This window comes from Heptranchias perlo, chromosome 2, assembly GCF_035084215.1.
Source record: "Heptranchias perlo isolate sHepPer1 chromosome 2, sHepPer1.hap1, whole genome shotgun sequence".
NCBI classification, from domain to species: Eukaryota; Metazoa; Chordata; class Chondrichthyes; order Hexanchiformes; family Hexanchidae; genus Heptranchias; species Heptranchias perlo.
This window is the reverse complement of record NC_090326.1, coordinates 144,898,924-144,925,474: the sequence shown is the minus strand read 5'-3', so window position 1 is coordinate 144,925,474 and position 26,551 is coordinate 144,898,924. Positions and strand designations below refer to the sequence as shown.

The following is a 26,551-nucleotide window of genomic DNA, read 5'->3' as shown; positions in this document are numbered from 1 at the left end:
AATTTCTCATCTCCCCTCTGGATTTTTTGCCAATTATCTTAAATCTGTGTCCTCTGATTACTGACCCTCTTGCCAGTGGAAACAGGTTCTCCCTATCTACTCTTACCAAAACCCCTCATAATTTTCAACACCTCCTAAATCTCTTCTTAATCTTCTCTGCTCGGAAGAGAATAATTCCTGCTTCTCCAGTGTCTCCACATTTGATCCAATATAATATGGGAGTTAGTCTACTGGACCCACTAATTCTGTCAGACTCATTTTATTTTCTATGTTGTAAACTTTGATAACTTGAGTGTTCATACATTATGTCTAATGCACGCAGACTTGGTTTAGTCATTCATTGCCAGATCTGGTTGGACCATATCAAGCACTATTGGGTCCTGCTCTCCTGCCTAAACTGCTCCCTACTCCAGGATCATCCTGGAATGCAAAAGATAACCCTCGGTATTTGTTCTCCACTACCAAACATCTCCCCCCTGTCCCTACAAAAGTCTCTCCACATTCTCCCCTCTAAGAAATGCAAGGAGCTCATGGATTTCTTTGTCACTAAGATGGAGACCACCCATTCAGGTGCATCCACCACAACCCTCCCTCCCCGTTGCCCAACCTTCCACCCTCCCCGGCACTAGCCCTGAACCCACAACTTTCTCAAGTTTCTCCATCACCCCTCATGCCCTCTCCAAGCTCATCATGTCCATGATATCCACCTCTTGCTCCCTTGACCCCATTCCCACTAAACTGCTGACAACCCAACTTCCCTTCCCGGCTCCCATGCTAGCCAACACTGGAGGTGGAATCGTTCAAAGACACAATCCCCTCCCTTTCAAATCTGCAGTCATTACCCCCCCCACAAAAAAAAACACCCCTGTCCTTGCAATCTACTGCCCCATCTCCAACCTCTCCCAAGTCCTTGAATATACTGTCGCTTCCCAAATCCGTGCACACCTTTCTTGCAGCTTCATGTTTGAACCTCTCCAATCAGATTTCCACCTTAGCCACAGCACTGAAACAGCCCTACTCAAAGTCACTGTTACATGACAAGCTTAATTGTTTTGGTCACTTCTAAAGATACCAGCTGGCCATGTTAGTCAATAGGTCTGAATGAGAATTTATCTTTTATTCTAAAGGAATCAAGAAAAAAAACTAGAGAATTCCATACCTTCTGGGCAAGTTTCAGGAGCCCCCAATGGCTCTTCCCAAGTTTCACAGGCATTGCTCGCAGCAGCATCCAGATTTAGCACATGATTTGCCCATACTTTAGCATTAGGATTCAGATCTGAAACCTTGGCCGACTCCTACCGAAACAAAGAAAAGTTACCACTTAAACACTCATTATATGCAGATTTGTTTTTAAAAAAGCATTTTCAGAAGTAAAATTTGTTCCAGAAACAGTGATTTAAATGTCAGAGCAAGTGTGACTAAAAAACAATGCACAAAAAGAGAATGAGCTTTTGAATAATTATTCATTTGACATGAAAATATTAGAACTTAAGAACATCACAACTTGCAATTGTATTTTGTACCTTAGAGCAGAAAAAAGTGCTGCAAGGCACTTCACAGAGAAGAAAGTAACAGACTTGTCTAAGCCTTAGTGAGAGGTGACCAAAAGCTTGGTTGAAGAGATAGGTTTTCAGAAGACAAGGGTTGGGGGGGGGGGGGGGGGGGGGAGGGAGAAGAGAGGAGGAGGAGGAGGAGGAGGAGGAGGAGGAGGAGGAGGAGGAGGAGGAGGAGGAGGAGGAGGAGGAGAGAGAAAGAAAGGGGAGTCTAAGGAAGGAGCGCCACAAGGTAGGGCTGATATAGCTTTAAGGGTCTGCCAAATGAACCCGAGCTTCACAGCAGATACGGCCAACTGGTCCACCCTTTGTCTGCCTACTTTTTGCTAGAGTCATCCAAATCTAATCCTACTGCACTGCTCTTAGCTTGTATTTCCCTCTACTTCAAATTTTATCTAATCTTCCCTTAAAACATGTATGGTGTCAATTCACCTCAACCAGTAATGCCTCAACCCCTCCTTTGGCAAAGTACTCCACACTCAAACTTAAGTAATGAAATTTTCTAACTTCTCTCCTCACTGGATACTCATCACCCACTCCCCAACTAGAAGGAATAGGCTTTCCCATCAAAACCCTTCAGTTTTAAAAACCTCAAATCACCTCTAAGCTTTCTCCATTCCAGTGGAAATAGTCCCAATATCTCAAGTCTCATTTCTTAACTTTAGTTTCTTCACCCTAGTATTATCATGGATAGAACACATTGTAAGCTTTTCCAAGGCTTTAAATTTATTTTCTACAATGGAGCATCTAAAATAGCACTAATAGTCACTAACAAATCCAATAAGGAATTCAGGAGAAACTTCTTTACTCAAATTGATGCGAACGTGGAACTTGCTACCACATGGAATGGTTGAGGCAATTAGCTTAGATGCATTTAAGGGAAAGTTAGTTAAGTACATGAGGGAGAAAGGAATATGTTGATAGGGTGAGATGAAATAAGGTGGGAGGAGGCTCGTGTGGAGCATGAACACCGGCATGGGCCTGTTGCTATGCTGTAAAATTCTATGCAGCACACCCGATGCCCAAATCGTCCATACTTTGTTTCTCAGGCTCAGCACTAATCCCAGAGTACACCACTTGCAACTCTTCTCTTATCCGAGAAATACCCATTGAGAGGTGTGACCAGGGGAATAAAGAAGGGAGGTGGCAGCAGAGCCTCAAATCTTGGATGCAAAGAAATCCATTGCACCTTGCACTTCAAATGAAGATGGACGGGTGGAGCAAGGGGGTTTGTGGTGGTGGTCTCTCATGTAGAGGGGAAAAAAATTGTAGTCTTTTACCTTCAAATGGGGGTGATGGTGGAGCAGGGAGGGAGCAAAACAGTAATGCTCAACATGGTCAACCCAGGTCCAGTGGTTGATAAGGAAACTAGTTGCACACCAGATGCACAACCCTCAGACTTTAGGGTGCAAAGGTGGCAATAGTCGGGGTGGGAAAAAAGTGGAGTGAGGGCAAAGGCAGTTGTGATGGATGGAAGGCTAGGAGGAGGAAGAATTGGTAGTTTGAGAGGAAGTCAGTGAAGGAAATTGGTAGGGGAAGGGGGGAAAAAAATCCCGTCCCCCCAGGCAGAGGGCAAAAGCAGCCAACACTGTTCAGATTAATTTAAATATTCTTACATTTCAGCCTTTATGGCTTGTCAATAGTTCAATTCCAAATTGGTTGAAGACTGGGCACTCGTCAGCTTTCTTCCTAATATTAGATCTTGTGCATTTAAGATTGCTCATTTTATCCTGCACTTTGATGTTATGTTCATTTCAAGCTCAGCTAAGCTTCAGATGAGCACCTCCTGCCCCAGTTTGGAATGCAAGTATGCAGCAATACCTGGTCATTCTAACTTTTTTAGCCAATACAAACAATTTGCTGTTACTGTAAGCCAAGACATTTAAAAACATGTAACTGAATTCTGACTTCACAATTAATCTACAGCCTTTAGCAATTCTAGGCATTAGATGTGCTGACAAATTCAAGTTGCAATGTCCCAGCATTTGTTTTTGTTACAGCAACAGAAGCATCAAAAAAAATTCCAACCACACACTTAAGGATAATAAATTTTCCATTCACAAAGTTGAACTAAATGGTTCACAGCCAGAGATATGTAAAGTTTCAAACTTGTTTCTGCCCAGTGCCTGATAGACAATATATGTGCAAAACATGCGCAAAACTTCCAGTTCACTAAGCACAGAAACCATAAGGATCAATGGCAGCAGGGCAGAAAACCAAAAACCTAGCCGAAGCACAAGGGCTGGGATCTCCTTCAAGAACTTTTGATGCACAATAGTTTTCACTGTCATACTGAGGCCTAAACCTCCATATCCTATTCCGCTGTGCCATGCATTTGAAAGGAAGCAACAGTACATTTGTGAAGACTTTCGCAAAAACTGTGTGGTTCAGCATAATGCTTACAGTACCAAGTAGTTGAAAAGGACTAATTTCTTGGGTTATGCAACTAAATTGTTCAGCTCTTTTAAAGAGCCAGCACAGACACCTTATGCGCTGTAAGATTCTAAGATGCCAGTTCAGCACCATATCCACTTTATTTACAAAGGCTATTTTACAAAGTTGGACATTTCTCCATTATTCTGTACTAGTTTGCTCAATTTATCCTCCACTGCACTGACTCTGAATTACTGCTCATCTAGGAGCTAAGAGGAGTAACAGGATTTAGATGTCCATGCACACAAATCACAAAGCTAGTACATAGGCACAAAAAGTAATCAAAAAGGCTAATGGAATGTTGGCATTTATCTCAAGGGGATTGGAATTCAACAGTGAGGAAGTGATGCTTCAGATGTACCGAGCATCGGTCAGATCCCACCTGGAGTACTGTATTGTTTTGGGCACCAAACCTCAAGAAATATATACTGGCCTTGGAAGGGGTACTGCACAGTCACCAGAATAACAGGGCTTAAAGCGTTGAACTATGAGGACAGGTTGTATAAACTTGACTTGTATTCCTCTGATGTTTAGAAGGTTATGGGCTAATCTAATCGAGGTATTTGCAATGATGGTACAGATTTGAGGTGACCAGCCATGGTTTAACTGAATGGTTGAACTTTCTTGAGGAATTGAATGGTTCACTCCTGTTCCTACGTTGCCAACTTCTTCTCCATTAGAGGCCAACTTGTCAACCACGACATTACTATACTTCTGGGGAAATGTTAATAAAACCTTATCACCTAGTATCCCTTCTTTCAGAGCTCATGAAAGTGTACCTCACTGTCTTCAAAATCTCTAACCATATCCCCACACCCTTCACTGCTCAGCTCTTCTACTCAAGAGGTATCTAACTTGAAGTTGATTTATAAATACATCTCACTATACTTTACACTCTTTGCTGGAACATTCAAACTAATCTCTGCCACGCTCATTTTTCTGCTTCATTTATCCAATGCTCCTTTAAATGGTCTTGCCTTCAACCACTCCCTTTGGTCAAGTATTCCATGCTCCAGCAACCCACTGCGTAAAGAAATTTCTCCTAACCCCTCCGCACTCAGTGACAACTTTAAATTGATGACCCCTCATAACTGAATCCCAAACAGAAATAATCTTTCCTGATTCACCCTATAAAACACTTGGTGATTTTAAAATCTCAAATCCCCTGGCTTTCTCTGTTCCAGTGGAAACGGTCTCAGGATCTCATGTCTCTCCTCATAACTACAGCTCATCATCCCCGGCATCATTCTGGTGAATCTACATTATGACTTGCATGTCCTTTCTGTAATTAAGTGCCCAAACTTGCACATACTACTGTGATAACGTTTTGTACAGGTTTATCATTACTTCTTCACTTGTACTCTATGCCTGCACTTTCAGGGAATTATTCTGAACTGCTTTCTATGTATCCGATAGTGCTCTAGTTACAGATTGTGTCCATAAAATGCCACTGTATGCAACAGGCAAGACAGCTATGAAAAGGCAAACACAGCTAGAATCTGCATATATTCCAGAACACACTTGATTTGGAGAAAATGTATAGGGTTAAAAAAAGGTTAGTGAGGCAGGCAGAGGAGGGTATGACAGATGGAAAATGGATTGAGGCACTGCCCAAGGCAGAAACAGATCAAAGAACAAGTGAGGAATGCAAGTATAGATGAAATGCACACCATTATGGTTTGGGATTTGTTATGTTTAAGTGTTGCGTTTTAAAACCAAGTAAATTTGCACAGGCTTAAAAAGGGCACAGGCAAGATGCGTATTGAACTCGAATGGGCCAGATCATAGAATGTTATCCATCTATTTCAAACTGATAGTGAGGATCAATTCTTATATCCCAGGCCCATTAGCCAGAAAGGCCCCCATTTATTTTGAGAACAGAAGATGCTCGCCTTAAAACACCACCCAAAGAGGAATGGGGGTGGAGGATAGCCAAATCATTAATGAGGACATCGGTGTCAGCCCTCCCACTGGCTAGGAACAGAGGAATGGAAGCATGGTTAGACAGGTTTCAAACAGACTGCAAAGTGTAAGCCCAGCACTGGAAGCAAAAGAGTTCAGTTTTTGCAGATAGAAGTTGTCTACAAAGAAAGGCCATGTCAAGAGACAAACAAGTTGTGCTTTAATATCTCCCCTATCCTCTTTCCCCTCCCGCCCCCGCCAAAGATTCTAGGAGAGGAGAGAGATTGTGTTAAGTGAAACGTGCTTTGACTGTTACTCTATGTTCACTTGCTGTCTGCGAAATCAAGTAGCTCAATGATTCGAATCTGGCCTCAGCTCACCAAGTGCTTCTCAGTCCGTCTTCAGAGATTGAAGAAGTGCACATGGGGGCACATGCAAAATACACTACATCCAGTTAGATCACAAGGGAATCCTATTGTTACATGACATAATATGATCATTGCAAAACACTCCATAAGACCGTAAGAGATGGCTCCACTTTCCCACCTTTTCCCCCATATCCTTCGACTCCCTTGCTAATCAAAAATTTGTCGAACTCAACCTTGAATGTATTCAATGACTCAGCATCCACAGCTTTTTGGGGTGAAGAATTCCAAAGATTCACGACCCCCGGGAGAAGAAATTCCTCATTTCCGTCTTAAACGGGCGACCCCTTATTCTGAGACTACGCCCCCTAGTTTTAGATTCCCCCATGAGGGGTAACATCCACTCAGCATATACCCTATCGAGTCCCTTCAGAATCTTATATGTTTGAATAAGATCTCCTCTCATTCTTCTAAACTCCAATGAGTATATATCAAACCTGTTCAATCTTTTCTCATAAGACAACCCTTCCATACCTGGAATCAACCTAGTGAACCTTCTCTGAACTGCCTCCAATGCAAGTATATCCTTCCTTAAATAAGGGCACCAGAACAGTACACAGTACTCCAGGTGTGGATTCACCAGCATCTTCTACAGTTGCAGCATGACTTCCCTGCTTTTATACTCCATCCCCCTGCTGCACCTGTAAGCTAACTTTTTGTGTTTCATGTACAAGGACACCCAGATCCCTCTGTCCCGCAGCATTATGCAGTATTTCTCCATTCAAGTAATATTTTGCTTTATTATTTTTCCTCCCAAAGTGGGTGACTTCACATTTTCCCACATTATATTCCATCTGCCAAATTTTTGCCCATTCGCTTAACCTGTCAATATCCCTTTGCAGACACTTTGTGTCCTCATCACAACTTGCTTTTCCACCTATCTTGGTATCAGCAAATTTGGCCAAAATATTCTGTTCCTTCATCCAAGTCATTGATATATATTGTAAATAGTTGGAGGCCCCAGCACTGATCCCTGCAGCACCCCACTAGTTACAGATTGCCATTTTGAAAATGACCCTTTTATCCCAACTCTTTGTTTTCTGTTAGCCAATCCTCTATTCATGCCAGTATATTACCCCCAAAACCATGAGCTCTTATCTTGTGTAGTAACCTTTTATGTGGCACCTTATCAAATGCCTTTTGGAAATCCAAACATACTGCATCCATTGGTTCCCCTTTATCCACCCCGCCCATTACTTCCTCGAAGAACTCTAATAAATTTGTCAGACACGATTTCCCCTTCATTATAATCAAGGAGAGTCAACATAGTTTTATGAGTCTCCAAATATCCTGCTACTACTTCCTTAATAATGGATTCTAGCATTGTCCCAATGACAGAAAGCAGGTAACTACAGACCAGTTAGTCTAGCATCTGTCTAACTCCCTTCTTGAATAGGGGTGTTACGTTCGTGTTTTCCAATCCACTGGGACCTTTCCAGAATCTAGTGAATTCTGGAAGATGACAACCAATGCATCCACTATCTCTGTAGCCACTTCCTTCAAGGCCCTCAGATGCAAACCATCAGGTCCAGGGGACTTGTCAGCTTTTGGACCCATTAGTTTACCTAGTACTTTTTCTTTGAGTGATTGTTTTTGTTCCTCTCTCCCCTTTGCCCCTTGATTTCCTACTATTATTGGTATATTATTAGTGTCCTCTACTGTGAAGACAGATACAAAATATTTGTTCAATTCCTCTGCCATTTCCTTGTTTTCCATTATTATTTCCCCAGTCTCATCCTCTAAGGGACCAATGTTTACTTCAGCTGCCTTTTCCTTTTTATATACTTGTAGAAGCTTTTACTGTCAGTTTTTAATATTTCTTGCTAGTTTACTCTCAATCTATTTTCTCCCTCGATTATTCTTAGTCATCCTTTGCTGGTTTTTAACGTTTTCCCAATCTTCGGGCTTACCAGTAACCAGTAATCTTTGCCATGTTGTATGCTTTTTCTTTTAACCTGATACCATCCTTTACTTCCTTAGTTAGCCATCGTTGGTTCACCCTTTTTGTGGAGTCTTTCTTCCTCACATGGATATATTTTCATTGCGAGTCATAAAATATCTTTTTAAATGTTTGCCACTGCTTATCCACCATCATACCATCTAATCTGTTTACCCAGTCCACTTCAGCCAATTCCACCCTCATTCCTTTGTAATTGCCCTTATTTAAGTTTAATACAGTAGTTTCAGACCCAAGATCCTCACTCTCAAACAGAATGTTAAATTCTATCATGTTATGTTCACTGCTTCCCAAGGAATCCTTTACTCAGATTAATTAATCCTGTTTAGTTACCCATTACCAGATCCAAAATGGCCTGTTCCCTGGTTGGTTCCCTGACGTATTGGTCTAAGAAACAGTCCTGAATACACTTCATGAACTCCTCCTCCGGGCTACTTTTGTCCATTTGATATGTCCAATCTATGTGAAAGTTAAAATCGCCCATGACTATGGCATCATTTTTTTTAAACTAGCCCCCCCCTTATTTCCTGATTTATATTTTGCTCTACAGTGTAGCTACTGTTAGAGATTACTTAGCAGAGTAAGCAGCACCACCATATATTAGACAATTTCAAGACAGACCCAAAACTTGAAACAGGCATCAAGGTGAAGAGAATTATTGGGGCCAAAGAACCTGAAACTGTTAAAAGTTGGCAAACGAGAAGAAGCGAGGTCAGATGATGATTGGGCAGGAAAATGAAGAAAACCAAAGTTTCTAAAAGGAGCGGATGAAGGATAGCATGAAGCCAAGGACCAAAACAGGTACAAATGTAGATTGAGTGTTGATGTATACAACTGTGCTGGAAATACATAAAATTATAAGAGCAATTTTTGGAGGATTCCAGTTAATGGGTTGGAGCTGAAGTTGCTAAGAAATGAAATATGGGCTGTAACTCCATAGTTGCAAGTGGACATCTTGGTTGATTTTCTTTGCCTTTCCTAGTTCCTGGGCATAAAGGCCAAGTTCAGCAATTCACTGCTTCACGAACCAATATTAATAACTCAGTACAAACCAGAGATGAAATCCAAGACTGTCCCAAGTCTGAGAAAGCAAATAAAATTGCAGTGATGAAATCTCAACTCAAAACTTGGAGTATACAGAGCCAAAAATCCAATAAACAATGTTTTTCAAAGGGTTGGCTGTGCTTTGAGACTGAAAAGGAATATAGAAAAGCATAGCTCCAAATTTTAAAAAATTAATACACAAAAAAACTATAAAGGCTGGAATTCTGAAATTAAAAAACAGAAAATATGGAAAATACACAGGTCAGTCAGCACCTATAAACATGAAACACTGATTGACTTTTGGGTGCGCACCCTTCATTAAACATCATAATTCTTTTAAGTCCAGATCCACAGGCAATACTTAAATCTGTTTAAATGCTACTGTATATAAAGTATCTGCAGATCATTTCAATTAAAGAATTAAAGTCCAAAATATTTAAATATTTTTAGGAGTGGATAACAAGTTGAAAAATTGAGAATGTTGGATTGTTATTTAATTGAAAGGAAATGACAGTTTTGTAGACATAGCACTCAAGATGGAAAATAAAATACCATTCTAATTGCTTCTGAACTTAAACTGAACGAGCTATGTTTAATTTGTACAGTATGGTAGCCAAGCGGTTATGGTATAGGACTATCAACTCAGGTCATAAATTCAAATCCCACCACTGAATTCAATAAATCTGGGGCTGGCACCAGAAAAATACCCATGAAAGCTGCCTCATCTGGTCTATATGTGACTCCAGTCCCACACTATGTGGTTGACTCTTAATGCTCTCTGGGCAACTTGGGATGGGCAATAAATACGATGATGTCAGTATCACCTACATAACTAAGAACAAATTAAAATTCAAAAATTAACATAGGCAAAGTTGCTGACATGTGCAAATGTTACAATTTTAATTAAGCCAAAAAGGTGGGATTAAATAGCTATCATTTGAGAGATACTCACAGTCTGATCATACTTGTTGAGCCAACCCCAAGAATCAATGGCTTCGGACACAGAAAGGTGGTATGGATACATCCCCTTAAGGCTTTTGGGGGTACCAACAATCTTTGATAGAACTGATTGGGCAACATCATTTTGTTGTAAACCGACCTCTTTGACAATTCCGGAGAAGCTGGTGTTCCATAAGTAACCCATATTGCTGTCTGCATTTATCTTCAGCTGTTCAGAAAATAAATGCTCAGCTGCATCTTCAAACATTGCGTCAATTTCTGGATTTATAGTCCATGGTGGCCCTATGTCACTTTCTAAATTGTGATCTATTTTAGGTTCATCTCCAGACTCCCTCAAAATGACTGCCATCACATCCACACATCTCTCATTGCTTCTGCACAGCACATCAGATGAGCAATTTGCTTTTTCACCATTGCTGAAGATTCCAGCTAAGACATGAGGTATTTCATATGAAGGAGTTGATGCATATCGATCTATCTGACTAGGATCTACAAGACTGTTAACAACACTTCCACATGATTCTGTTGATGTACACAATTTAACAGCCTCCGCATCTTTTGAAGCACTAGTAAAAGGAGCACTCTTTTCCAGTGCTAGGGTATTAGCTTGTGAACACTTCTCCTTTGTCTCAATTTCAAAGGTGGGTGGACTCTTAGACTTATCCAATAACTGTATGGTTTCATAGCTTGTGTCGAGCATGACTTGCGGAACTTCATTTTGCACAAAGCACAAAACGGAATTGTTGAACTCATTTGTAATCCAGTCAGCATCAAATGTTTGTTTCAAGTCTTCATCAGTCTTTTCATTACAACATTCTGAGAGATGCCCATTTACAAAGCTAGTTCTGTTCTCTATCTGGGGATGGATATTTTGCAGAGTCTCTGAACCACCAAGTGCTGCATTTGGAGCAGATGAACCTTGGCCAGGTGTAGAAAGATTATTTTGAATCTTAAGGATCTGTTCAGTTATTCCATTCAATAAATTTTCTTCATTGTCTTTCAGACTGCCAGCATATTGTTTTGAACAGATGCCGGCTTTGTTTTCTACAGTATCAGAGCGATTATGGGAGGTAAAAGCAGCTTCACTGCTTACTTCTGTATTGACTGCTAGAAATACAACTGCAGAATTTTGGTTTTGTTCACTATACTTCAAATCTTTATCTTGTTGGTTTTCCATATTTGTTTCTGTAGCTTGTCTTTTCTGAACAGAATCCCAGATATCATCGTTAGTAGGTAAAATGCTTCTGGTTTCATCCAACTCTGTTAAAGCAACGCTGACACTGCAGCCAATGTCAAACGGCTCAGACATGTATGTATTATCATACACTTTGACGACTGCATCTTGTTCAGCTGAAAGGTGAAGTCTTGAATTTTCCAATATAATTTCTTCAGATGCATAGGGTATAGTCAATCTGAGGTCAGCTTGCAAAATGTCATCAATGCACAGTGATGCAAGTTTTCCGCCACTTTGGTCACCTCTGCCTCTTTGATTAAGTATCTGCTCCTCAATGATAGAATTACTGATATAAGCTACAGCACTCTTCCTTTCAGCTTTCGTATGCTCAAATGGTTCTCCAACGGAAGGTACCGATAAGGATTCTAACAAATTTACATCCAAGTATGTATCTTTCAGAGGTTCTACATACACATTTACATTATTTATCCTAGTAGCTTGATCTTGTTGCAATACACCAGTCTCACTCATCTGATTGGCAAACTCTGCTTCCAGCGAATTAGATGGCACACTGACTACATGGCTAAGAATTAGCTCACCTTCAAGACATCCATTACAACAGCCTGACATTGATTTAGAATTAGGTATTTTTTCTAACAAGGAATTAACAGGCCATAATTGATTCAACTTTGGTGGCACTGCTTGCCTTGTTACAGGGTCATGGCAGATAATATTTTTGCCATTTGTTAGCCCATCATGCTGCTTTACAGTTGTGTTTGGATATATCATACTTTTGGATTCCAACATATTGAGTTTGCATTGCTGATTTTCATTTATTCCTGTGCCTTCAATATTAGTGCTATATTTTGCAGGGGACACAGTCTCTATTTGCTTTGCCTCACACAGTTGGTAGCATTTGGCTTGGCTGTAAACATTTACATATTTTGAAGCACAAGTGTCTGAACTAATGAAGTCATTTACCACAGTCAAGTTCTCAGAAAGAGAAGACTTTATAAGGCTGTGTTTCTTTACACATTTAGGTTGAGTATCAAGACTTTCTGTGTCATTTTTGGTAATTTCTGCAGGTAAAAGTGCCACATTTGATTCTGGCATCAGTAATATAGCAGCTTGTGCTGCATCAGGGTATACTTCAGTGGAAAAACCATGCTGCGTCACAATGTCTACTTCTACTGCCATCGATTGTGCTACTTGAAATACTTCCTGTTGCTCAGACACAGCTGCTCTACTTAAAGGACATTGTCTTGAAAAATCCACAGCCGTATTAACAGACCATGTTAGGCTTTGCTTTCTCTCAGCTGCAACAGCTGAACAATATAGATCTGAAGCAATTTGATGAGGGAAAACAGGTGGCCCTTCATCATTTTCTACGTCCTCTACATCTATTGTACAGATACTATAAAAATCATTAGTTCTAGATTTAATATCGATTTCAGAAGACAAGTTACTGGTATCCAAGAAATGTTCTTGTATATTATGCCATGTTGGAGTACATTGAACTCCATCAGTCTTGCTATTTTTACCATCAGTTTCAACATAAAGCTCCACCATTCGTGAGTGACACTCAAGTTCTTGCTGCTGCGAATGTGAATTCTCGATCATCTGGCAACTTGCCAAACGTTCGCTATTTAAGAAAGCTTCTTCCTCGGGGTGTGAGAGCACAATCTTATCCTCAGGATGATTAGTGTTCAATACAGACGGTGCATCAACAAAATTTTCAGTTCTCTGCCTCTTAAGAGATTTTTCATCCATTTTAACAGGATTCCATGGCTTTCCAGGTTTCCTTTTCAGATCTTCCTTTCCTTTAACATCCAAGACTTTTTTCTTTGATAGACGAATCGTCTCCCACAGGCTGCCTGTTTGTACATTTGACAATGCAGGATCGTTTGTCAGGAAGTCTTCACTAACATTACTTGCAGGATTCTCAGTTTGCTGCAGGCACATTTCATGATAAAAGGGTTTTTTTGTTAGCAAGAACCAGATTATGCGCCTGCTGTTCTTCAGCCATCCTTGGTTAGTATCCATGCTTGCATTTGCACTATGTGCAGCCTTCAGCTTGCCACATTCCTGAGCCTGGTCATCTAAGTTCCCATTTTCAGTCACTTCTTTAAGTATTGACCCTGGGTTCTGGATCCAGTTTTCAGTATTTGTTTCACTTCTTGCGCTCCTTAACAAACTTGTTTTTTCATTGACATTGCTAGCCTGCAAAGGACTTCTCTCTTTACTGAAGCAGCAACCCATGCTAAGCAGTTACTGCAACAACCCTGCACACTAAAGCTTAAGAGTGCTATGAAACAAACTTCTAACTGAGTACAGGCTAGCCAACACCCACGTACTAAAAATAGCACCTTTATGGCAGTTAAAAATTCATATGCTACTGCCACTCAAATCTTTACACCACAGCTGGGTTAACTCATTCCAAAATCAATGATATCGCTACACCAAATTTCCACTTATGCTATCAGAATTTGCAATGGAGATGTTTTGATTTTCAAGTGTTACAATAAACCTATATTCCTCATCAAGCCTGCATTCAGCAACTAATTGCAATCTTAAGCAAAATACTGAGATTCCAGATTTTAACTTGACCCCCCCCACAACCCTGAATTTTGACTTTGAAAGCTGAACCAAGAATTGGTAGAAAAAAATTGAACCTAACACCTGTTTGTCTAAAATGTTAAAATTAAGTTTACTTTTTTAATTCTAGAAGGATATCCTGATAGGGTTAGATGAAGAAGGAAGGGAGGAGGTTCGTGTGGAGCATAAACGGAGGCATAGGCCAAATGGCCTGTTTCTATGTCGCTTCAATGTAATTCTATGTAAATATAAAAAGGCTGTAGATCCATTACTGAGACTACGTGGCAAGGCCAACACAATGACTGCTAAAGTATAGAGGAAATTGAAAATATCTTAGTATGTAATGTGTTGTCAAAAGTTTATTTTCACTCTAGTATTTGACAAAAACCTCAATTTTCAGCCTGTGTGATTTCAGTTTAAACCAGAATCAAAATATTTCATATTGCTTTTCTTCTCTAAGCAAACACCAATGATTTTTTCTTAAAGCAAAAATGTATAAAGGAAAATAAGTCATTACCTTAGGACAGCAATATGGCAGCAATAAACTTAAAAGCACAAGCTTGTAACAGTCAAATACCCAAAGTAAATCTTAAATGATTAACAGCAGCATTACCAAGACAGGGAATTGTAGCAGCAGTCTTAAAATTGTCCTTCGCTTAATCCTCAAGAGGCACACTCGGGCCTGTTGTTGCTAAGAGTGCTCAGGGAGCAAGGGTTGGAGTTTACAATAGGAAAGGTCCCAAGCATGAGTCGTGGCTGTAAAGGATCAGCTCAACCTAGCATTTAGGGCACTTAAGTGGTCCTCATTCTCATGGAAGATTAAAAATAAAAGGAAAATGAATACTTGTAGGGAGAAGGGACACATTCAACCAGGGCAATACTTGGGCAGGGAGCTGCACACTCCCCATCCAAATGATCATTCCAGATTGTTAGCAGCATAAACCAGAGACATTTACTTGGTCCCAAACATTAGTGCCAAATAAATTAAACCGACATTCCAGATTCCATTTTCATGAGTCCACCTACCACTAGCTCAAATGGCAAATACCCTGCCATAGCAAAATATTGAAATAAATTGCAGAGGACTGGTTAACTCCATAAATCACAAAGTAAAAGCAGCAAGTTCAGAGTCTCTAAGCATTTTATACATCCTCACCACCCCAAAACTGAGAAAAATACTCAGATATAAAAGTCCCAAGCAGCAGTTATTACATACAATTTTCTATAACCTTGCTCACTGTCAACAGCCCAGCGACACTATTCACCGAGTTGCTGGGTAGTCACCCTTTAACATTTCTGCCCTTTTTGGATAAATTTCTGGAACTTAGAGAGATCAGTCATTGCACCTTAAAACCTCTACCACTCAAATCTCAGCATCACATCATGGTATTCTAGTGTAATTCAAAATATCTATTGCTCCTAAAAGATAGTATGGATAATGAATACTTGAACTTCACAAGCACAAAGTGTATATCCTTTAATATAGGCAAACTGCTTTACCGAATATGAAGTCAATTCTTGTGGCAATTGCCACTGTTATTGCCCTAGTAGCTGTAATGGTTATCAGTCTACATTCTTGGACTTATTTTCAGGGAAATTCATATCGCCCTTGGCCAACTGGTAAGTTTTCAACTCTCACTGTCCATGAAAATATTGCACCATAATTAAAATCTGATATACAATCTATTCATGCAAGTTTTGTCATCTAAATAAAGGAAACTGATTTAAGTGAGTGGAGTCTATATCTCCGATTACATAGCAAAAACTTCTGAAAAAGTTTCTTTTAAACTTTTTAATATAAACAAAGTGAAGGATTTGCTGTGCTACAACCTACAATGTCTACATGTATATTCCAGGTACATGCTAGGATTAAAACTATGGCTGCAAGAAGTTGAGGCAGTTTACTTAAACAAATAATTTGCACAATATTACTGATCAAACAAAAAATATCTTTTGGAAGAACGGTCATTTAGCTCATTCACTGAAGAGATACTGCCAATGTAGCAGTAAAAGGACTTCTTGCATTTATATCGCGCCATTCACTACCTCAGGATGTCCCAAAGTGCTTTACAGCCAATGAAGTACTTGTAATGTAGGAAACGTGACAGCCAATTTGCGCACAGCCAACTCCCACAAACAGCCATGTGATAATAACCAGATAATCTGTTTTTTTAAGTGATGTTCTTTGACAAATAAATATCGGCCAAAATACCGGGAGATCTCCCCTGCTCTTCTTCAAAATGTGCCATGGGATCGGCCTATATCCACCTGAGGGGGCAGACAGGGCCTCAGTTTATCGCCTCATCCGAAAGACGGCATCTCCGACAGTTCACTGGAGTGTCAGCCTAGATTTTGTGCTCAAGTCTCCGGAGTGGGACTCGAACCAAAGAGGAGATAGCAGTGTTATTGGATAGGATAAAAATAAAGAGGTGGTACTTAAAAGGTTGGCAGTACTGATTAAGAAGTTTAAGAAGCAGATGATACAAAAATTGACTGTTTGGTTGATAGTGAGGAGGAAAGCTGTAGACTGCAGGAAGATATCAATGGACTGGTCAGGTGGGCAGAAAAGTGGCAAATGGAATTCAATGCAGAGAAGTGTGAGGTAATGCATTGTGGGAGGGCAAACACAGCAAGGAAGTACACAATAAATGGGAGGATACTGAGAGGCGTAGAGGAAGTGAGGGACCTTGGAGTGCATGTCCACAGATCCCTGAGGGTAGGATAGGTAGATAAGGTGGTTAAGAAGGCATATGGAATACTTTCCTTTATTAGTCAAGGCACAGAATATAAGAGCAGGGTGGTTATGCTGGAACTGTATAAAACACTGGTTCGGCCACAGCTTGAGTACTGTGTACAGTTCTGGTCATCACATTACAGGAAGGATGTAATTGCACTAGGAGGGTACATAGGAGATTTACGAGGGTGTTGCAGGACTGGAGAATTTTAGCTATGAGGAAAGATTGGATAGGTTGGGGTTTTTCTTTTTGGAACAGAGGAGGCTGAGGGGTTATTTAATTGGGGTGTCATGAGGGGCCAGATAGAGTGGATAGGAAGGACCTATTTCCCTTAGCAAAGGGGTCAATAACCAGGGGTCACAGATTTAAAGCGATTGGTAGAAGGATTAGAGGGGAGCTGAGGAAATTTTTTTTCACCCAGAGGGTGGTGGGGATCTGGAACTCACTGCCTGAAAGTTCATACAACTAATAAATAAAAGTGTTCACAGAAACATCTTTTCTCCTTCTGGGTTGCTCACAGAAGTGTCCAAGAAATTAATCTTTAGAGGCACTCATTTAAGTACCACCTTGATGTGCACCTGAAGTGCAGTGACCTACAAGACTACAGACCAAGTGCTGGAAAGTGGGGTTAGGCTGGGTGGCTCATTTTTGGCCAGTGTGGTCACGATGGGCCAAATAGCCTCCTTCTGTGCCATAAATTTTCTATGATTCTATTCAAAGTAGAAAAGTTACCTGTCCAGATGGGATACATCCTAGGTTACTGAGGGAAGGAAGGATAGTACTTGCAGAGGCTCTGGCCACATACTTCCAATCTTCCTTTAGATATGGGGGTGGTGCCGGAAGACTGGAGAATTGCAAATGTTACACTCCTGTTCAAAAAAGGGGAGAGGGATATACCCGGTAATTACAGGCCAGTCAGCCTAACCTCAATGGTGGGGAAACCTTTAGAAACAATAATCCATGCCAAAATTAATTGGCACTCCAAAAAGTATGGGCTAATAAATGAAAGTCAGCACGGATTTGTTAAAGGAAAATTGTGTTTGACTAACTTGATTGAGTTCTTTGATGAAATAACGGAGAGGGTTGATGAGGCTAGTCTGGTTGACATGTACATGGACTTTCAAAAAGGCATTTGATGAAGTACTGCATAACAGACTTGTAAGCAAAATTAAAGCCCATGGGATTAAAGGGGCAGTGGCAGAGTGGATACAAAATTGGCTAAGGGATAGAAAGCAGAGCAGTGGACAGTTGTTTTTCAGACTGAAGGGAAGTATACAGTGGTGTTCCCCAGGGATCATTATTATGACCATTGCTCTTTTTGATATATATTAATGACCTGGACTTGGGTATACAGGGTATAATTTCAAAGTTTGCAGATAACGAAAAACTCAAATGTAGTAAACAATGTGGAGGATAGTAACAGACTTCAGGAGGACACATGGCAGATGAAATTTAACATACGTGGAGAGGCTGGGTTTGTTCTCCTTAAAGCAGAGAAGGTTAAGAGGAGATTTGATCGAGGTGTTCAAAATTGTGAACAGCTTTGATAGTCTAAATAAGGAGAAACTGTTTCCAGTGGCAGAAAGGTCAGTAACCAGAACACACAGATTTAAAGGTGACTGACAAAAGAACCAGAGGCTACATGAGGAAACATTTTTGAAAAAGAAATCAGTTGTTAAAACCTGGAATGCACTGTCTGAAAGGATGATGAAAGTTACTGTTGAATCTGCTTCCAACAGGGAATTGGATAAATACTTGAAGGTAATAAATTTACAGGGCCATAGCCAAGATCAGGGGAGTGTAACTAATTGGACAGCTGTTAGAGAGCTGGCACATGCATGATGGGCCAAATGGCCTCCTTCTATGCTGTAACATACTATGAGGTACAGGCCACCAATGTCTGCAGGTGTAGTTTTGGGGTGATTGCAGGGGCAGGGGAAGTGTTCGTGTTAAATAATTTCCATTCAACTTCAGGTCAAAAAATCTGGCACAATGGCACAGGTTCTGGGCTTTCAGACCAAGGAGTAGGTGCCATGCGTGGCACAACCCATGTATGTCATAACATTTTCCCCAGCCATGCGCAGTATGCGGTTTCCCCAGAACCTATTAATCCAGCTCAAAGGTTCTGAGGAAACCTATGGTGTGCACTGAGGATACATATTATTTGAACCAAGTATTAGGTTAGTGCAATGGTAGCACTCTCACCTGAGTGAGGGGGTCATGTGTTCAAGCCCATTCTAGGCACTAATCTAGGCTCACATTTCAAGGCAGCACTGAGGGGGTGCTGTACTGTCAGAGTGCTGTATTGCTATCTTTCGGATGAGACATTACATTGAAGAGCCACCTGTTTGTTCTGTGTGGGCATAAAAGAACCCATGGCACTATTCAAAGAGCATGGGAATTCTCCCTGTGCCTTGGCCAACATTTGTCCCACAATCAAAACCAAATCAATGGCCATTTAGCTCATTGCTGTTTTTTGGTCTTGGTGTACATAAATTGGCTGCCACATTTGCCGACATAACAGGGACTACACTTCAAATATGATTCCTTGGTCATGAAGCTTTTGAGGCATTACAAGGACATGCAAGTTTCTATGTTAAGTGCTATTTCAAGACTCTGAAGCAGGTAGGCAGTCTATCTGTACTTATGGATGAACTACATTGCAATAGGATGAATTTAGCATCCAGGGCACAAGTATCTAAAGAAAAAAAGACTTGCATTTATAAAGCATTTATCACAAGCTCAGGACATCCCTAAGTGTATTACAGGCAAAGTATGTTTTGAAATGTAGTCACTGTTGTAATTTAGGAAACGCAGCAGCCAATTTTCACACAAGCTCCCACAAACAGCAATGTGAATGACCAGATAATGTGTTTTAGTGGTGTTAGTTGAGGGATGAATGTTGGCCAGGACACCAGGGATAACACCCCTGCTCCTCTTCAAAATAGTGCCTTGGGATCATTTACGTCCACCTGAGATGACAGACGTGGCCTCGGTTTAATGTCTCATCTGAAAGAATATGTACCTTTTGTGAAGATGACCATGTTGGAATGTTTCCTAGAAAAGACACGATTTGCAGCGCGTTACAACACAGACATCGCACCTTCAAAACCTGAACTTAAACCTAGGAGAAACACCTGTCGTAATGGCCCCTCAGAGCTGATAAGGACCCTAGTTTCAACCAGTTGTGTCTTTTTTTTGGGCTGGATTTATATCCAGGTTCTGAAGGTACAGTGTTCTAACTCATTGCACCACCCAGCTTTTTCCAAGCAACTTTCCAACATAGCCATCTTCACAAAAGCTATATTTCTAATTGACAAGTCTACAGCAAAAAGTGCAACAACTATTCATCATTAATTGGCCAAGCAGAACCATAAAGGATAACTGGTCTGGGAAATCTTTTGTTTTAATGCACTATAAAGTGCAATGAACTCCTGATTATGGCACATAACGTACAAGCTTCACCTTCCATCTAACTCATTGCATGCCATACCTGAATGCTCAATGCATTAGAATACTGGGTCAAAAATGGAAAGAAAAATATTCCTAGGTCAGCTGCATAGTTATCTTCACCAGCATATTGATTTTCAGCAAGTGATTAATTGAATTAAAGCACATAGCAATAGGACAAAAGCTTCCACTTTGTTTTTACTTAAATCAGGGAGTTATTTGAGCGAGGCTGGAAATTTTTGATGACCCAAGAAATGCAACCCCGAAACATTAACCCACCTTTTGTCCAGATGGACCTGCTCTGCACTTCTGGTATTTAGCGCTATTTCAGTTTCTACCATAAACGAAGAATCATGCTGATCTTAGTGATGCAAATGGTACACTGGCCTTTATTGCAAGCGAGTTGGAGTACAAGAATAAGGAAGTCTTGCTGCAATTGTACAGGGCTTTGGTGAGACCACACCTGGAGTACTGTGTACAGTTTTGGTCTCCTCACCTAAGGGAGGTGATACTTGCTTTAGAAATTGTGCAACGAAGGTTCACTAGGTTGATTCCTGGGGTGAGAGGGTTGTCCTATGAGGAGAGATTTCGACACCATCTCCCAAACCCACGACCTCTACCACCTAGAAGGACAAGGGCAGCGAGCACATGGGACCACCTGCATGTTCCCCTTCAAGTCACACACCATCCCGACTTGGAAATATATTGCCGTTCCTTCATCATCGCTGGGTCAAAATCCTGGAACTCCCTACCTAACAGCACTGTCCGAGAACCTTCACCACACAGACTGCAGCAGTTCAAGGCGGCAGCTCACCACCACCTTCTCAAGGGCAATTAGGGATGGGCAATAAATGCTGGCCTTGCCAGCGATGCCCACATCCCATCAACAAATTTTTTAAAAATGGGCCTATATTCTCTGGAGTTTAGAAGAATGAGAGGTGATCTCTCTCATTGAAACATAAGATTGAGGGGGCTTGACAGGGTAGATGCTGAGAGGCTGTTCTTCCTTGGCTGGTGAATCTAAAAATAGGGGGGGGGGTATAGTCTCAGGGTAAGGGGTCGGCCATTTAGGACAGAGATGAAGAATTTCTTCACTCAGAGGGTTGTGAATCTTTGGAATTCTCTACCCCAGAGGGCTGTGGATGCTTAGTCCTTGAGTATATGCAAGGCTGAGATATAGATTTCTGGACTCTAGGGGAATCAAGGGATATGCGGGATCGGGCAGGAAAGTGGAGTTGAGGTTGAAGATCAGCCATTATCTTCTTCAATGGCATAATTATTGACATATACTTCTAGCAACTTACCAGAGGTGAACTGTCTACAACTTCTTGCACTTGCTGCACCTGCGGTTCAGCCACAACTTTAGTGTCCTGGTCAGAAGTCATGAGCCGTCTGCTTTCTGGCTCCGTAGAGAGAATTTTGCTAGTCAGCAAAGTATCTGTGAACCAAAATATACATGAGCAATTATGTGTCAAATTGACAAATACATTTGAAACAAGATGCAATCTTGAATTTTAGTAGTCAGATTTCTTCCTACATATTCTCACTTTTACATAAAACCAAGAGAGATGGGGCAGTGTAGATTCACTAGGATCTTGTCAGTGATAAGGAACTGCTGGTATGAAGACTGAAATTGGGGCTTTTTTCACTAGTAGAGAACACTAAGGGGTGACATGATTGAAATCTTCAAGATTATATGGGGTTATGGTAAAGAGTGATGGGTTGTTTCCACTGGTCAGCGAGTAACTGTCACAAATTTAAAATATTCAAAATTTAAAAAGGGACATCAGAAAAATATGTTGTAATGTGGATTTCTCTGCCACGAACTGTTGCAGAGTCCATAATTTATTTCTTAAGGGAATCAAATAGTTGCTTGAAAAATAAGGATGTTGGAAGTGAGCGGAGTGGCTATATCTTGGAGAAAGGTGCTGACAGGCTTAATAGGCCAAATGTTATGCTGTAACAATTTATGATTCTCCAAACAGCACTGTTACAAAACAAATGGTTAAAGGGGAACTTAAACCATTTCTGGTGCTGTACTTACTCCTGCCTGACAATACTTAACAACCCCTCTGCTCCATAAATCCCTATAAAAACTCCATTTTAACTACTAATCTATAAAGTACACATTCAGGGCTAACAGGACAAAATAATCTGCTCAGAGCACACCCACTAAATCCTCTCACTGTGATCAGTTTTAGATTGAGGGATGAAGCAACTACTTCAGTTTTAGGACTAAAAGGGTTAGTAGGATCATGCATAGCAGTCATAAAAAGTGACAAATTATCCCATTTTTTTTAAACTTGCAGAATAAAGTTCCCTCTACATAGAGGATCCAAATAATCTGAAATACAACATTGAGACCTGCCTAGTACCCTCAACATTTTTTTGAAATTCATTCTTGGGATTTGGGTGTTGCTAGCAAGGCCAGCATTTATTGTCCATCCCAGTTGCCCTGCAGAAAAATATATTCATTTATATTAATATTCATTTAGCAATTCTACAAGGAAAACAATTCTTCAGTTACAATAGTGCACTTTAAACTACTACTGTGGTTATTTCTCCCACCACACCCAATACTTCAGATATGTTAATAATAGTGTAGATAGACCAAACACTAATAGCTGATGTTGGAAATTTGTTTCTGGTCAAGATAAATGTACAGACAATAAGGAAAATGAGACATAGCAGAGTGGCATGCCTATGTATGAGCAGGGCTTGCTTTTTTCAGTTTGTATTACTAACAACCATTTACAGTTACATTCTTTCACCCCTCAAGAACTGCCTACTGTGGAAAAACAAAAATATGCCACTTAAGTTGTAAAGAAAGCATAGGCCAGATGAAAGATTGCTAGAGGTGTGTAGGCAGCAGATAAATGTTCCTTCATTTATCTCCATGCAGAAATAAATTCAACTGACTTTTCCCCATCCCATTCAGCCAAGAAAAACTTTATCCTCATCTGGCTGCAGTGAAAAGCACTAGAAAATTATTGTGCACAAGTAAATGTGCTCTGGGTCAAGGTTGAACACAGTACCTCCAATTTTGCGACAAAGTCTTAACCACGGTACCGCAACTGCAGTCAGCAAGTAGAGGGCTTCACCTAAACCCAGAGGAGAGTCATGTTTGAGGCAAGATAGATTTAGTACCCTTCATTATGCCATTATGAAATCGCCAACTGCAAATGCAAGTACAGATAAGAGGAAGAAGTCCTCAAAGTTGGGGGCATGAAAATTCCATATTTTCCAAGGAAAGCCATAACCTGTGGAATTCTGATGCCCACTGCATGAAAGTGTCCTAATTATTAGATACTGACAATACTGTTTCTTACTAAGAGTACTTAAAGTTGCAATACTCCAATGTCATACTTAGTAAAGCAGACTGGATTAAGTCCCCCTCAAGGTGGAAAAAAATCCTGTGCTTGATAGGGTCTACAATGCTGCACTCAGTGCGACATGCTGAATCCTCTTTCAAATTAGATTACATACATCAGTATAGGACATTAAGCCTCTTCTCTTTCTATATAATACTAAGGACTTTCATGTTCATTTGGACAACTGAAGTCTTTAAAACTACATGATATGAATGGATCCTCCCCAAACAACAGTCGCTACAAAACTGCTATTACTGCAAAAAATAATTTGCCCAAGAGATTTTGCTCCTTTACCACTTCAAACTATCACTAAAAATCTACACAAAAATTTTACCCAACATTTTTTCTTATTTTTGGCATTCACAGAATAAGGGGGAGCGAAGCACTCCCTTGGTTCAGTGGCAGTATCATAGAATCTTACAGCACAGGAGGCCGCCATTTGGTACTTCCACTTGAATCGGAAGGTTGCAGATTCAAGCCTCACTCCAGGCTCGAGTACATAATCTAAGATGACATGCCAGTGCAGTACTGAGGGAGTTCTGCATGGTCAGAAGTGCTGCCTTTTGGATGAGACATTAAACAAACACTCAGTCTACATTCTCAAGTGGACGTAAAAGATCCCATGGTATTGTTTGAGGACCAGTGGCCTGGCCTACATTTCTCTCTCAACCAACACCCAATAAAACAGATTATCTGGTCATTTATCTCATTGTTGTTAGTGGGACCATGCCGTGCCTATACATCAAAAATACTTCATTGGCTGTAAAGTGCTTTGGGACCTCCTGACGTCATGAAAAACACGATATAATTTCTTCTAAGAAAAAAACAAAGTAGGTTGATACCCTCCCTTCATTTTCCTTGAATGTTAATGTAGGAGCCACCAGGAAGTTCAGCTGAAGCCAAGGTAACAAGAGTAAGAAATTCTCTGACTATACTGGGATAAGTTTCCATCAGGGTCTTCATGTCCAACAGATCACATGTTTCCAAAATGCATTAGACAGTTCCACGACAAGTAATATGACCAAGAAACAGGATAGGAACAGACTGGGTGCAATGGCAAGGCTAGGATAGCAAAATTTTTCCTCATGAGGGGGGAAGCATTTTTGTATTTTCAGGATTTATGGTATTGCTGGAAATCTGTTCACATTACCTCAAAATGATCCTTTGGATACTTCAATAGCTTTGTCTTGAGCAAATGTAGACCTAATACGCTCAACCCTGCCTATGAAATAAAAGCGATTAGGGTAGCAAACTGCACTCCCACCTTAAGATCATCACAAATAAAAACAGAAAATGTTGGAAATACTCAGCAAGTCAGGCAGCATCTGTGGAGAAAGAAGGAGTTAACGTTTCAAGTCAATGACCCTTCGTTGTCAATTGAAATTATTTTATTAAGCACAACAATGAAGTACAACATACAGAAAATGCAGTGGTCAATATCTGTGAAGACAGATAAGTTAATGTTTTAGACCCCTTATCAACAAGGAATTAAAGAACAGCATTTAAAAAGAAAACAAGGGGAAATTAAACAAATTAAATTAAACAAATTAAACAAAAAAAGAGAAACAGAATGACTGCTAAAGCGCTTAAACGGAAAACTGGAGACAGTTAAATGACTGAACTGATACTAACATGAGACAATAGGAGACATAATGAGAGAAATTGAAGACATAGGAGTCAGAGAATACTTGAATAGCTGCAGTAATGGAGGGGGTGGCAAGCGGAAATAGAAGCAGGAAGAACTGTTCTGTGTTTCATGTTCCGAGAAGGAAAATAGTTGACACCGAGGGTGCAGATCATCCTGCCAGCACACTGCTCTGACAAAGGGGCCTTACTACATAAGGACGGTGATGATCTTGGAACTTCAGTGGAACAGTGTAGTAAGCCAGAGACAGAAAGGTTAGGAAATTGAAGTGGCAAGCAAAGAGGCACTCAGGGAATATAATCGTTTTACAAAGCAGTCACCAATTAGGCACTTTACTCTGGCCTTAATATTGGCTTTCAGACCTTAACAATTGCCTCCACTTTCTCTTTGGCAGGAAATGCGATAAGTATCTCAGTATTTTGGAGTCAGGAGGGAGAAGAACTTGGGTCATTCTATTTCTGTGTGCATTGTCCCATCCCCTTTGTTCTGTTAAAATGCTGTACATCCATCTCTAACAACTTCTCATTCTGACAAAGGGTCTACACCTGAAACATTAATTTGTCTGCTCTCTCCACAGATGCTGACTGACTTGCTGAGTGTTTTCACCATTTTCAGTTTTTGTTTCAGATTTGCAGTTTTTCCCAAGAATATGGAACCTCTTCAGTTTGACAGCAGGCTGAATGTGCACCATTGTTCGCGGACACCTTTCACCTAGTATACCTTGGAATGCAGTTATCCTGATTTGGGGAGTGCTGGAAGTGCACCCATCTTGGGCACAGGGTTTTTTTTCCACATATGGGTGACATGAAAATTTTTTTTGTAAACAGAAAATCCCCAAAGAGAAAGTATAGTACTTTCTTGAAAACACCACCCTGCCCATCAGAGAGATGAATACACAATTGGCTTGAAGAGGAAACACTAGTTACGGGGTAGGGGGTGGGGGGGGGGGGGGGGTGTTATGGCAGCCTGGACAGATGTACTAAGTGGAGTGCCCCAGAAATCACCCCTGGAACCCTTATTGTTTCTATACTACGCAAATAACGGATTGAAGCAATAATGGAGATTGATTAAATTCACAGGTGATATTAAAATAGGGGAGGAGTTTAGGTAGATGAAGCAGCAACAGAACAAAATTTGCAAGTGGGTAGAACCAGAGTGGATGAAATCCAATATATTTAAGTGAATTCAGAGGCAAAAAATAAATGAGACATAATAAAAGTCCTTTTCTATACAGCTCTGGAAAAGGACTAGAGAAAGCTTGGCTCAGTGGTAGTGCGGACTCAGTCAGAATGTAGCGGATTCGAGCC

General features: G+C 40.6%; 1 protein-coding gene across 1 annotated transcript in view; it reads right to left on the bottom strand.

Annotated features, from left to right (window-relative positions):
• larp4b (La ribonucleoprotein 4B) overlaps positions 1 to 26,551 on the bottom strand; it is a 105,837-nt gene that overhangs the window by 55,296 nt on the left and 23,990 nt on the right. The window contains exons 2-3 of the mRNA XM_068007836.1: positions 21,533 to 21,666; positions 1,160 to 1,295 (exon numbers count right to left, since the gene is read on the bottom strand). Of these exons, the coding sequence (XP_067863937.1) occupies positions 1,160 to 1,295; positions 21,533 to 21,613 (217 nt within the window). The 5' untranslated portion in view covers positions 21,614 to 21,666. The remainder of the gene's footprint in view (positions 1 to 1,159; positions 1,296 to 21,532; positions 21,667 to 26,551) is intronic.